This window comes from Haplochromis burtoni, unplaced genomic scaffold (assembly GCF_018398535.1).
Source record: "Haplochromis burtoni strain Fernald_Lab_line unplaced genomic scaffold, NCSU_Asbu1 Contig_282, whole genome shotgun sequence".
Taxonomy (NCBI): Eukaryota; Metazoa; Chordata; class Actinopteri; order Cichliformes; family Cichlidae; genus Haplochromis; species Haplochromis burtoni.
Window position 1 is genome coordinate 535,274 of NW_024582643.1, and position 12,500 is coordinate 547,773.

Sequence of the window (12,500 nt, forward strand, 5' to 3'; positions counted from 1 at the left end):
AGGTTTCTTCCTGTTAAAAGGGAGTTTTTCCTTCCCACTGTCGCCAAAGTGCTTGTTCACAGAGGGTCATGTGATTGTTGGGTTTTTCTCTGCATGTATTATCGTAGGTCTACCTTACAATATAAAGCGCCTGCTGTTGTGATCGTTGCTATAGAAACAAAACTGCATTGGAGTGATCTGGCTGTGTGAACGTTTCCTGCTCTTTGACCTCCTCAGATGATTTCCATGACTTTTGAAGCAGACGTGTCTCTCTGTGGTTAAACTGTGTGAAACGTGGGTCCAGCTGCCTCGTCAGGAACTCACCGTGCGATGTCGTAAACCCGATCGGCCACTCGACTCCCGACCTGCAAACCAACAGCACAGGACGCCTGATCAGCGTGGCTGGGTCTGGTTGTTATAATGAAATCATTTCCCCCCCTTTAGACAAAACAACAGGAACAACGTGTGATTCATTCAGTGAGGTCATCACTGATGGTGGCGTCAAACCCAGCTGCAAATTCTGATCTCATTCTCTATGATCCAGATGTTTGATGAGGCTGAGGACCAGCTGAAGATGGACATAAGAGGGACCGCTCAGGGTCAGAGAGGCTGACCTGGTCTGAGCGTGTGCAGAGGGAGGGTGGAGGATGAAGATGGAGCTGCAGGGAGGCAGAGAGGAGGAAGACGAGGACATTTGTGGTGCACGTCAGTCAGGACATCTCTAATTACATATGCGTAACTACACGCGTGCAGAGCACACAGGAAACTCTGTTGATAAACTGTTATTTCATTTTCTGTGGAAAAACAAAATTGACCACAATTCTAACAATGGTGGCTTAAATTTGATAGATTTCAGTTCCCTAAATGATGCTTTCAAAAAAGTGGAGTAAAAGCATCTATCTGGACTTCCTCTCATCATGTGTTTTCACATTTGGGTGGCTGGACTCAAACTTTCATCAGCAGACTCTTGGATCTGTAAACATCACTGTTCTCCACAAAGATGTTATATTTGGAACATCTGTGACATCTTTACAAGAATAAATCGCCCTTCTTTGAAAACTGGTTTAATGATGGTATTCTTCAATAACACTGGCTCTTCCTTCCAGGTGTAACATCCCAGTGTCCCCACACCTGTCCAAGCCCCGCCCTGTCCTGACAGAGTCTCCTTCAGCTCAGATGTGTTTCTCCTCTTGTAGATTAGGTCTCTTTATCTCTGTTCCTCCTCCCATTTCTTTCTGGACTCATGTTGTCCTCCTTACTAACAAAGTGAAGGAGATTTCATTTAAGCTCATCCATCATGTTAAAGCTTCCTTCAAAAACAGAAGAGCGATACAGAAACATTTGCCTTTACTCAGCTTTTATGGAAACATATCGTTAGTTTCATCTCTGGCAGCATCTTTAGTGAGAAAGACTCTCGTGCTTTTCCCTCATCGATCAAACTCCACATCTGTAAATGTAAGCTGTCCACTCTCAGGACAGAAACAGAAAGTTTGTTCCTGTCTCAACAAGAAAGCTTTGAAAACATGAATATTTGTAATATTTTAATGTCTTATTTAATTATTCAGTGTGTCTGAGTCACTTTCCCCCGTTTAATCTGTATTTCTGTCCGGTGTGTTTACTTATACATACTCTTGCACTGTGTTATGATTTGGAATACAGTTGTGCAGCGTGTTCTCCGTGTGTTGTGTTTGTTGTTAAAGTTTCTGTTGAAATAAAGTTGGAGAAACAAAGACACAGGTGTGTGGGTCGGGCTCACCTCCTGCCTCAGGTAGTCGTACTGCTGGCTGTCCTGCAGCTGGGCGGCCCAGTCCTTCTGCCTCTGCTTCATCTCCCTGCTGAACACGTTCATGCGGCCTCCGCCCGACAGCCCGGAGCGCCCGGTCCCCGGTGGCCCGGTCCCGTTGAGACCGGCCCCGGAGAGCCGGCTCCAGCCGCCCGCGGAGCTCGCAGGGCAGCCGAGCCGCAGGAGCCTCCGACACAGCCTGCCGCTCATCCCGCGGAACAAACTCACAGACACCAACACGGAGACTTCCGAGCCTCCACACCGGGTCACCTCCGAGGGGAGAGACCCAAAACCCGGACCGGCCTCAGCTGAGCTCACCGGAAACCCCGGAAACGGATCACAGCCTGAGAACGGAAGTAAAATTGAATAAAATAAGATTAAAATAAAATGACTTAAATTTAAATATATATATATATATATAAACAATAGTGATAATTAAATTATTAATTTAATTTAATAAAATAAATTAAATTAATAAAATAATTTGCGTTTGTTGTTTGCTGCGTCACTCTCTGTGTTTAAACCGCGTTTCGCTCCTGTTTGTCCCTCTTCGCTCGCCTTAGAGAAAGGGGCGGGGTGGAGCAGACGATGCTACAGCGTTGCATGCTGGGTAAACACGTGTGTGAGATCGCGGAGGAGTGGACACTGTGTCGGTAAAGTTTCACCAGTTTCTAAGTTTAATTTAAAGCTCGCGTTGCTTCAGGTGTTTCAGGTGTTTCAGGTGTTTCTAGCGTAGACGTGCTGTTTCCGGTCCTCTCAAGTGTTTCCTGTGCTCTCAGCTATTTCCGGTGTCTCCAGGTTGTAAACATGAAAACAGAAAGCCAGGCTGAGGTGTGCGGCGCAAACTGAGCCATGATTTCAAACCTGATCCTCTTTAAAACCTCGAAAAGTTTCAGAGGATGAAACAGACAAGAGCACAGAGAACGATTCAACCGTCAGATCAATAATAACGGTGAGATCGATAAGAACCATCAGATCAATAATAACGGTGAGATCGATAAGAACCGTCTCGGCGCTGCAGTCTGAGCTCATCGCGGCTCAACGACACTGATACCTGTGAGGTCATCACCGGTTCGCACACGTCTGTGATGACAGTGAGAAATAAAGGGCGTGTTTACACGCCGCTGACCTCTCATGACCTCAGCTGGACCTCAGCTCCTGCCTCCTCGGACGATCACAGCCTGGAAGCCTGGAGCCTGTCCCAGCGCTCACACGGCGAGAGGCGGGTCCACCCGGGCAGGTCGCCGTGTGAGCCGGCACCTGTAAACGCAGCATGTAGCAGGAAGCTGAAGAACTCAGAGGGAACCCAGGCAGGAGCCGGGACAACCAGCAGGTTCTAACCCAGAGCTGTGAGGCAGCCGTTCCGTCCACTGGACCGGCCTGCTGCACAGGCTGTCTCCACACTGCTCCTGCACGGGGGGACAGAGTGGGTGTTTGGGGACAAACTGTGGTCGGCCTGGAGCTCGGAGGAGGCAGGAGCGAGTCCAGCGGAGGTCATGAAGAAGAAGGACTGGCGCTGTACACACTGACACCACAGAGTTCATGTTGTCCACCACTGCACGTTTCTTTGCTCCGTCTCATTGTTGTTGGCATTAAAATCATGTTTTAAAACGTGAGCGTTTTTAATTCTACGACCTCATGAGTCCTGCACGAGCCGGTGATTGTAGTAATGAGGATTACCGAATGACCCTGAATGCCACACGTGTGTCCATCACGAGGCCCGGGGTTGGGTTTGACGTCCGAGCAGAAACCAGCTCGGTGTGAAACGTGGTTTTTAACTGGTTTCTGTGCTGCAGGTGAGGCTGGGATTTTACCGCCATGTCGTCCAAAAAACGCCCAGACGGGGACGAGCGCTTCCTCCGGGTCCAGAAGGACCCGCGGTTCTGGGAGATGCCAGAGAGGGAGCGCAAAGTCAAGATCGACAAACGCTTTCACTCCATGTTCCACGACGAGCGCTTCAAGGTCAAGTACACGGTGGACAAGCGAGGGCGGCCCATCAACCACACCTCCGCTGAGGACCTGAAGCGCTTCTACAAACTGTCCGACTCCGAGGAGGAGGAAGCTGGCGAGGGCGAGGAAGCAGCAGAGGTGAAGAAGAAGAAGGAGGATGTTGGCGGCGCCAAAGCAGAGCAGCCTAAAGGAGCAGCGAGTCTCTCTGAAGGTCAGGAGATGTTTTCATGTTAATGAACTTCCGGTAAAAACACGCCGTTACCATAGTAACACTGTGTGGATGATTGAGGGGTGTCCAGGTGACCTTTGACCCTGCTCAGGTAAGCGTGTCAGAAACGATTTGACCGTCTCTCTTCTGTTCGATGCTGATGCAGGTGATGAAGATGATGACGAGCAGCGGTCTGCAGAGGAGGATGAAGATGACCTAAGCGTCTCTGATGAGGAGGAGGCGGCGCAGAGTGACGAGGCGAGTGGATCTGATGAAGAGGAGTCGGGCCTGGATTCGGGGGACGACAGCGACAGCGGGCCGGATCTGGCCCGGGGGAAGGGCAACATCGAGACGAGCTCGGACGAAGACGACGAGGACGACGTGGGCGCCATCCTGAGGAAAGAGGAAGAGGAGATCGAACACAACTGGGGGGAGCTGTGCAAAGACGCGCCGCGGAGCGACGAGGTGATGCTGCGTGCGGTAAAGGCTGAAGGTCAAAGGTTAGTCTGCGCCACCGGGAAACGTTGCTAACACGATCTCACCGCGTCAGGTGTCAGCGCGGCTCGCCGTCTGCAACATGGACTGGGACCGGCTGAAGGCCCGAGACCTGCTGGCTCTGCTCCAATCCTTCACGCCCAAAGGCGGCGCCGTGCTCTCTGTGAAGGTAAGGAGACCTGCGTGGGTTTGTCTGTGTGTGGGCGGAGCCGGGAAGTGCTGATGATCAGCACAGTGCGTGCTGGGTTATGCTTGCAGATCTACCCGTCAGAGTTTGGGGAGGAGAGGCTGAAGGCGGAGGAGAGTCAGGGACCGATGGAGCTGAAGGCGCTGCCCGACGACTCGGAGGACGACACGGAGGAGGAGAGGTAATGATGATGTCACAGAGAGGCGGGATTTAGATGCAGTTTTCAGCCAGACTTTGTTAGTCGAGCAGCTCGTGGGAAGGTTTGTGTCACGAGGCTGCGTCGGCTCTGACGGTTCGGCGCCGGCGGGACGTTTGTTGGCTTTTCAACATAAAAGGTGGATTACATGAATATGCAGGCCACTTCATTAGGTACACCCTGCACTCTTAATTCTTCATGCATCAGATTCAACATCTGCTGGAGTGACATCACCATGACATCATCGCACAGGTGCTGTAGTGAGTGCAGCAAACTCATCGTGGTGTTCTAGAAACCGTCTGAGATGACCTGAGCTTTGCTGAAGCAGCGCTCCACGCCATCACAGCGGCGCCTCTGCTAGCGTTTCACCCAGGGAGCCGCTGCTCGCTGCAGATCAGCAGAAACACAACCGTGACACGTTCATGGTCTCTGAAACCTCCTTTCTTCATCAGTCGGGTCCTCAGTTTAAACTTCAGCATGTCTGCATGCGCTGAGCTGCTGCCCTGTGATTGGCTGATCAGGTATTTACATTAACGAGCAGATGCACAGGTGTACCTAATGAAGTGGCTGTAACTGTAACCTTATTGCTTTGAAACAAGCTGCATTTGGACACCAGTGATTCTGTGTACACTTAAAAGCCGCTGTGCAGTAACAGGTGGGCGGGGCTCCCTGCTGACCTGTCAGACGGTCATGGGTGTTGTGTGCTCTCAGGGTTTACAGGGAGAAGCTGCGGGACTACCAGTTCAAGCGTCTGAAGTATTTCTACGCCGTGGCGGAGTGCGACTCGGCCCAGACGGCGGCGAAGATCTACGAGGAGTGCGACGGCTACGAGTACGAGAGCAGCTGCTCCGTCCTCGACCTGCGGTACGTCAGCAAACGGCATCGAAGCAACGCACGCACGTCAGGCTCACGTTAGCGAAAACTGATCCGAGCGCAGCGAGTGGACGTCAGCTGCGCTCGGACCTGCGTGTCAGCGAGCAGACTAAAGTCACTCATGTGTTCCTGTTGATCAACTTCCAGCTTTCCCAGCTTCAGTTATTCCATAATGAAGGTTTGTAGATGTAGTCGTTCCTGAATCGGACGTCTGCAGGAAGCCAGGATCTGAGTATTTACTTAACATTCCCGGCCCGCAGCTCAGCTTCCATCCATGAACTTTAGTTCAGTCAAAGGTCAGAGTGCACGCGCTGCAGGGTCACCATGATGATGCGCGCGTTAATCATCCAACAGTTACACAGATTTGTTCCAGCTTGTTGATGAAAGCCAACCGCGTCACGTTGTTCAGCTTCAATGTCGATCATCGACTTTAGAAGCTCGTTAAAGGATCTCACGGCTTGTCTTCTTCTCCTTACACGAGCAGCTTCGTTCCCGATGACGTGAAGTTTGACGAGGAGCCCAAAGACGCGGCGACGGACGTAAACCTGTCGGCCTACACGCCCAAGCTCTTCACCTCGTCTGCGACCGCCACCTCGAAGGTAAGCGCTTCCCCGACACTCGCCATCAGAGGCAACAGGAAGAGTGTTGGCAGACTTTACAGGTGTGATGATGTCAGGTGGGTTCACCTGTGCGAATGAAGTTTGTTACTCAGAGCTGACGTCAGGGCAGGAGCTCCGTGCAGCAGGCGGTGACGTGTTTGTGTCGACCCGATCAGGTGCAGCTGACGTGGGATGAAACCGATCACGAGCGCGTGACGGCCCTAAACAGGAAGTTCAACAAAGACGAGCTGCTGGACATGGACTTCAGAGCCTACCTGGCCTCCTCCAGCGAAGAGGAGGAGGAAGGTGGTGGTGACGGAGCCTTTGAAGAGGACGTGAAGACGGCGGCAGGTGAGAAACACGAGAACGTGACGGTTTTCTGACTGCTGAAATGTGAAAGCGGCGCCGAGCAGGTGTGCTGTGTTTGTGCCGGACAGACGAGCGCGTCGTAGAGGCGCAGGAGAAGAAGAAGAAGAGCGAGGAGCAGATCTCCAAGTACAGAGAGCTGCTGAAAGGCATCCAGGAGAAAGAGAAGAAGGTGCAGGAGGACAAAGACATGGAGATGGAGGTCACCTGGGTGCCAGGTACGAGCACGCAGCCTCACTTCCTGCTTTCTTAACACGAGGAGAGGTCGGGCCTGAAGGCGGGGCTTGTTTTAAAAGTGTTTTTCTCCACTCCACAGGCCTGAAGGAGACGACGGAGCAGCTGGTGAAGAAGAAGCTGGAGGCCAAAGACGTGCTGACGCCCTGGGAGGAGTTCCTGCAGAAGAAGAGAGAGAAGAAGAAGCAGAAGAAGTGTGAGAGTAAACAGGTGAGGGCGTGGCTTGCAGACGCAAACGGCGTCTTTGTTGGATGGAACGTTCCAGCCTTTGTTAGTAGCAGCATCACTCGATGTGGAGTCCACGATGCTCCGCTGTGAGAGCTGCTGCTTTCACTTTGACATGTCGGATCAATGTCCTGAATCAGTTTTGGAAAACCGAACATCAGCAGTTCGCCGAGTGAGGCTAACACTGCAGGAGCGCCAGATTAGCTGTGATCAGCTGTAATTATAAACCAGCCCTGAGGTCCTGGTCCGGGTCCGGGTCCTGGTCCTGGTCCGGGTCCGGGTCCTGGTCCGGGTCCTGGTCCGGGTCCTGGTCCGGGTCCTGGTCCTGGTCCTGGATAATGCAGGTTATTGGAGCAGTTCAGACGCTGTTTGTTCTGCTTTCAGTCCAACACGTGTTGCTTACATCATCCTGAGGCTGCAGCCTGACTGGCTACTGACGAACGCCTCTGAGCCTGAGACGTTTGTATTCACGCCAATCATATCCAAGTGTGATGATGTCACCGACCTGTTTCTCCTCATCAGGGAGCGGGCGAGGGAGCGCTCAGCGACGACGAGCTTCCTTCAGACGTCGACCTCAGCGACCCCTTCTTCTCCGAGGAGCTCGGTGCTGCAGGTGTGTGTGTGTGTGTGCACGTGTGTGTGTGACGTGTGTGCGTGTGTGTGTGTGTGTGTGTGTGCACGAGTGTGTGTGGCTGTGTGTGTGTGCACTGTGTGTGTCAGTGTGTGTGCCGTGTGTGTGGTGGTGTGTGCGTAGTGTGTAGTGTGTGTGTCTGTGTGTGTGCGCTGTGTGTGTGAGTGTGTGTGTGAGTGTGAGTGTGTGTGTGTGTGTGTGTGTGTGTGAGTGTGTGTGTGAGTGTGTGTGTGTCTGTGTGTGTGTCTGTGTGTGTGCATGTGTGTGTGCGTGTGTGTGTGTGTGTGTGTGTGTGTGCGTGTGTGTGTGAGTGTGTGTGTGTGTGTCTGTGTGTGCGTGTGTGTGTGCGTCAGTGTGTGTGTGTGTGTGTGTGTGTGTGTGTGCACGTGTGTGTGGTGTGTGTGTGTGTGTGTGTGTGTGCGTCTGTGTGTGTGTGTGTCCACCAACAGAGTTTCAGGGTCTCTGATTTTGTCTCTGCAGACATGAAGAAGAAACAGAAAGGGAAGAAAAAGAAGAAGCAGGAGGAAGAGCGACGGACGGCCGAGGAGGAGGAGGAGCTGCAGAAACAGAAGGTCAGAGGTCGCGGCTCGGCCGGGCCGGTTCTGGATCTGATCGTTTCGGCCTGTCCCAACTAAACCGTGTGTGTGTTTCCAGGCTCAGATGGCTCTGCTGATGGACGACGACGACAAACACAAACACTTCAACTACGACAAGATCGTGGAGCAGCAGAACCTGAGCAAGAAGAAGAGGAAGAAGCTGCTGAAGAAAGGGGAGGAGCTGCCGGAGGACGACCACTTCCAGGTGAGCATACTCTCAACGGCTGCTGGCTGAAAACTGTAGCGAGGCGCCAGCTTAACCTTTGACCTCTGTGGTTCTGTGGTTGCCTGAACTGAACAGGACTCAGATGAAAGCGAACAACGTGCTGCTGTGAACACATGAGGCCGAGAACAGCTGAGCCGATGAGATGCAGTGATCCAGGCTCACTGTTGGCCACAGTAGAAGTTCAGCAACATTCAGGCTCCCTGCTTTTACAGACAATAGGGCTTTGGAGTTGACGTCACGCAGTGCATTGTGGGATCGCGGCGCCATGTCAGAAGGCCACGAATCAAAACAAACACACTGTGCTGGAAGCAGGAGCGTCAGAACCTTAAAACCAGCGCAAAAGACAAAGGGCTGTATCGCGACCGGACGCCAAGAGACAGTAACTGGAAGAAACGGCGTGCATCGGTAATGTGGACCCGTCTGAAAAAAGGCAGTGGAGCGGAAACCCGGGCAGCCTACCGCCGTTGTTCTATCCCCATATTTTCGCGTGCCTTGTCTGTGGAGTCGGCGCATACGGCGCACATCTGATTCACAAACGGTTGGGTACGAGATTTGGCCGTTTTTAAGCCTCCACGCTGTGAGTGCGTTGACCATGTGACCAGGATGCAGCCAGAGGTCGCTCATAACATTAACTTCTCCTCAGCAGCTCTAGATGAACGATCCACGATTGATGCCAGCTGTTCTTGCTAAGCACATGTGGACATACTTTTCTGTTTTACTGAAACCACTTTACAGAAAGTACAATTATTTACAATGAACTGTAAACGAAAGAGACCGGTTCGCACACGTCTGTGATGACAGTGAGAAATAAAGGGCGTGTTTACACGCCGCTGACCTCTCATGACCTCAGCTGGACCTCAGCTCCTGCCTCCTCGGACGATCACAGCCTGGAAGCCTGGAGCCTGTCCCAGCGCTCACACTGCGAGAGGCGGGTCCACCCGGGCAGGTCGCCGTGTGAGCCGGCACCTGTAAACGCAGCATGTAGCAGGAAGCTGAAGAACTCAGAGGGAACCCAGGCAGGAGCCGGGACAACCAGCAGGTTCTAACCCAGAGCTGTGAGGCAGCCGTTCCGTCCACTGGACCGGCCTGCTGCACAGGCTGTCTCCACACTGCTCCTGCACGGGGGGACAGAGTGGGTGTTTGGGGACAAACTGTGGTCGGCCTGGAGCTCGGAGGAGGCAGGAGCGAGTCCAGCGGAGGTCATGAAGAAGAAGGACTGGCGCTGTACACACTGACACCACAGAGTTCATGTTGTCCACCACTGCACGTTTCTTTGCTCCGTGTCATTGTTGTTGGCATTAAAATCATGTTTTAAAACGTGAGCGTTTTTAATTCTACGACCTCATGAGTCCTGCACGAGCCGGTGATTGTAGTAATGAGGATTACCGAATGACCCTGAATGCCACACGTGTGTCCATCACGAGGCCCGGGGTTGGGTTTGACGTCCGAGCAGAAACCAGCTCGGTGTGAAACGTGGTTTTTAACTGGTTTCTGTTCTGCAGGTGAGGCTGGGATTTTACCGCCATGTCGTCCAAAAAACGCCCAGACGGGGACGAGCGCTTCCTCCGGGTCCAGAAGGACCCGCGGTTCTGGGAGATGCCAGAGAGGGAGCGCAAAGTCAAGATCGACAAACGCTTTCACTCCATGTTCCACGACGAGCGCTTCAAGGTCAAGTACACGGTGGACAAGCGAGGGCGGCCCATCAACCACACCTCCGCTGAGGACCTGAAGCGCTTCTACAAACTGTCCGACTCCGAGGAGGAGGAAGCTGGCGAGGGCGAGGAAGCAGCAGAGGTGAAGAAGAAGAAGGAGGATGTTGGCGGCGCCAAAGCAGAGCAGCCTAAAGGAGCAGCGAGTCTCTCTGAAGGTCAGGAGATGTTTTCATGTTAATGAACTTCCGGTAAAAACATGCCGTTACCATAGTAACACTGTGTGGATGATTGAGGGGTGTCCAGGTGACCTTTGACCCTGCTCAGGTAAGCGTGTCAGAAACGATTTGACCGTCTCTCTTCTGTTCGATGCTGATGCAGGTGATGAAGATGATGACGAGCAGCGGTCTGCAGAGGAGGATGAAGATGACCTAAGCGTCTCTGATGAGGAGGAGGCGGCGCAGAGTGACGAGGCGAGTGGATCTGATGAAGAGGAGTCGGGCCTGGATTCGGGGGACGACAGCGACAGCGGGCCGGATCTGGCCCGGGGGAAGGGCAACATCGAGACGAGCTCGGACGAAGACGACGAGGACGACGTGGGCGCCATCCTGAGGAAAGAGGAAGAGGAGATCGAACACAACTGGGGGGAGCTGTGCAAAGACGCGCCGCGGAGCGACGAGGTGATGCTGCGTGCGGTAAAGGCTGAAGGTCAAAGGTTAGTCTGCGCCACCGGGAAACGTTGCTAACACGATCTCACCGCGTCAGGTGTCGGCGCGGCTCGCTGTCTGCAACATGGACTGGGACCGGCTGAAGGCCCGAGACCTGCTGGCTCTGCTCCAATCCTTCACGCCCAAAGGCGGCGCCGTGCTCTCTGTGAAGGTAAGGAGACCTGCGTGGGTTTGTCTGTGTGTGGGCGGAGCCGGGAAGTGCTGATGATCAGTACAGTGCGTGCTGGGTTATGCTTGCAGATCTACCCGTCAGAGTTTGGGGAGGAGAGGCTGAAGGCGGAGGAGAGTCAGGGACCGATGGAGCTGAAGGCGCTGCCCGACGACTCGGAGGACGACACGGAGGAGGAGAGGTAATGATGATGTCACAGAGAGGCGGGATTTAGATGCAGTTTTCAGCCAGACTTTGTTAGTCGAGCAGCTCGTGGGAAGGTTTGTGTCACGAGGCTGCGTCGGCTCTGACGGTTCGGCGCCGGCGGGACGTTTGTTGGCTTTTCAACATAAAAGGTGGATTACATGAATATGCAGGCCACTTCATTAGGTACACCCTGCACTCTTAATTCTTCATGCATCAGATTCAACATCTGCTGGAGTGACATCACCATGACATCATCGCACAGGTGCTGTAGTGAGTGCAGCAAACTCATCGTGGTGTTCTAGAAACCGTCTGAGATGACCTGAGCTTTGCTGAAGCAGCGCTCCACGCCATCACAGCGGCGCCTCTGCTAGCGTTTCACCCAGGGAGCCGCTGCTCGCTGCAGATCAGCAGAAACACAACCGTGACACGTTCATGGTCTCTGAAACCTCCTTTCTTCATCAGTCGGGTCCTCAGTTTAAACTTCAGCATGTCTGCATGCGCTGAGCTGCTGCCCTGTGATTGGCTGATCAGGTATTTACATTAACGAGCAGATGCACAGGTGTACCTAATGAAGTGGCTGTAACTGTAACCTTATTGCTTTGAAACAAGCTGCATTTGGACACCAGTGATTCTGTGTACACTTAAAAGCCGCTGTGCAGTAACAGGTGGGCGGGGCTCCCTGCTGACCTGTCAGACGGTCATGGGTGTTGTGTGCTCTCAGGGTTTACAGGGAGAAGCTGCGGGACTACCAGTTCAAGCGTCTGAAGTATTTCTACGCCGTGGCGGAGTGCGACTCGGCCCAGACGGCGGCGAAGATCTACGAGGAGTGCGACGGCTACGAGTACGAGAGCAGCTGCTCCGTCCTCGACCTGCGGTACGTCAGCAAACGGCATCGAAGCAACGCACGCACGTCAGGCTCACGTTAGCGAAAACTGATCCGAGCGCAGCGAGTGGACGTCAGCTGCGCTCGGACCTGCGTGTCAGCGAGCAGACTAAAGTCACTCATGTGTTCCTGTTGATCAACTTCCAGCTTTCCCAGCTTCAGTTATTCCATAATGAAGGTTTGTAGATGTAGTCGTTCCTGAATCGGACGTCTGCAGGAAGCCAGGATCTGAGTATTTACTTAACATTCCCGGCCCGCAGCTCAGCTTCCATCCATGAACTTTAGTTCAGTCAAAGGTCAGAGTGCACGCGCTGCAGGGTCACCATGATGATGCGCG

The 12,500-nt window shown here is 53.2% G+C and overlaps 3 protein-coding genes across 4 annotated transcripts in view; 2 read left to right on the plus strand and 1 right to left on the minus strand.

The window, feature by feature from the left end:
- ndufaf5 (NADH:ubiquinone oxidoreductase complex assembly factor 5) overlaps positions 1–2,123 on the minus strand; it is a gene marked incomplete in the record, with an annotated part of 8,014 nt that extends 5,891 nt beyond the window's left edge. The window contains 2 exon segments of the mRNA XM_014339469.2: positions 304–344; positions 1,736–2,123. Of these exon segments, the coding sequence (XP_014194955.1) occupies positions 304–344; positions 1,736–1,972 (278 nt within the window).
- Positions 2,124–2,310: 187 nt separating this feature from the next.
- esf1 (ESF1, nucleolar pre-rRNA processing protein, homolog (S. cerevisiae)) lies at positions 2,311–8,527 on the plus strand (the record flags this gene model as incomplete). 2 transcript variants are annotated; one of them, XM_042227811.1, is given in 13 exon segments in its annotated part: positions 2,311–2,415; positions 3,559–3,923; positions 4,087–4,385; positions 4,471–4,584; positions 4,674–4,783; positions 5,510–5,662; positions 6,156–6,270; positions 6,447–6,621; positions 6,708–6,854; positions 6,953–7,080; positions 7,618–7,708; positions 8,207–8,298; positions 8,381–8,527. In XM_042227811.1, coding segments are annotated over 12 exon segments (1,914 nt in total), but the record flags the coding sequence as incomplete, so codon positions are not given.
- A 949-nt stretch (positions 8,528–9,476) lies between these two features.
- Positions 9,477–12,500, plus strand: part of LOC102295013 (ESF1, nucleolar pre-rRNA processing protein, homolog (S. cerevisiae)) — an 8,097-nt gene continuing 5,073 nt past the window's right edge. Inside the window, exons 1-5 of the mRNA XM_014339458.2 lie at positions 9,477–10,415; positions 10,579–10,877; positions 10,963–11,076; positions 11,166–11,275; positions 12,002–12,154. Coding sequence (XP_014194944.1) covers positions 10,073–10,415; positions 10,579–10,877; positions 10,963–11,076; positions 11,166–11,275; positions 12,002–12,154 — 1,019 coding nt within the window. The 5' untranslated portion in view covers positions 9,477–10,072. The remainder of the gene's footprint in view (positions 10,416–10,578; positions 10,878–10,962; positions 11,077–11,165; positions 11,276–12,001; positions 12,155–12,500) is intronic.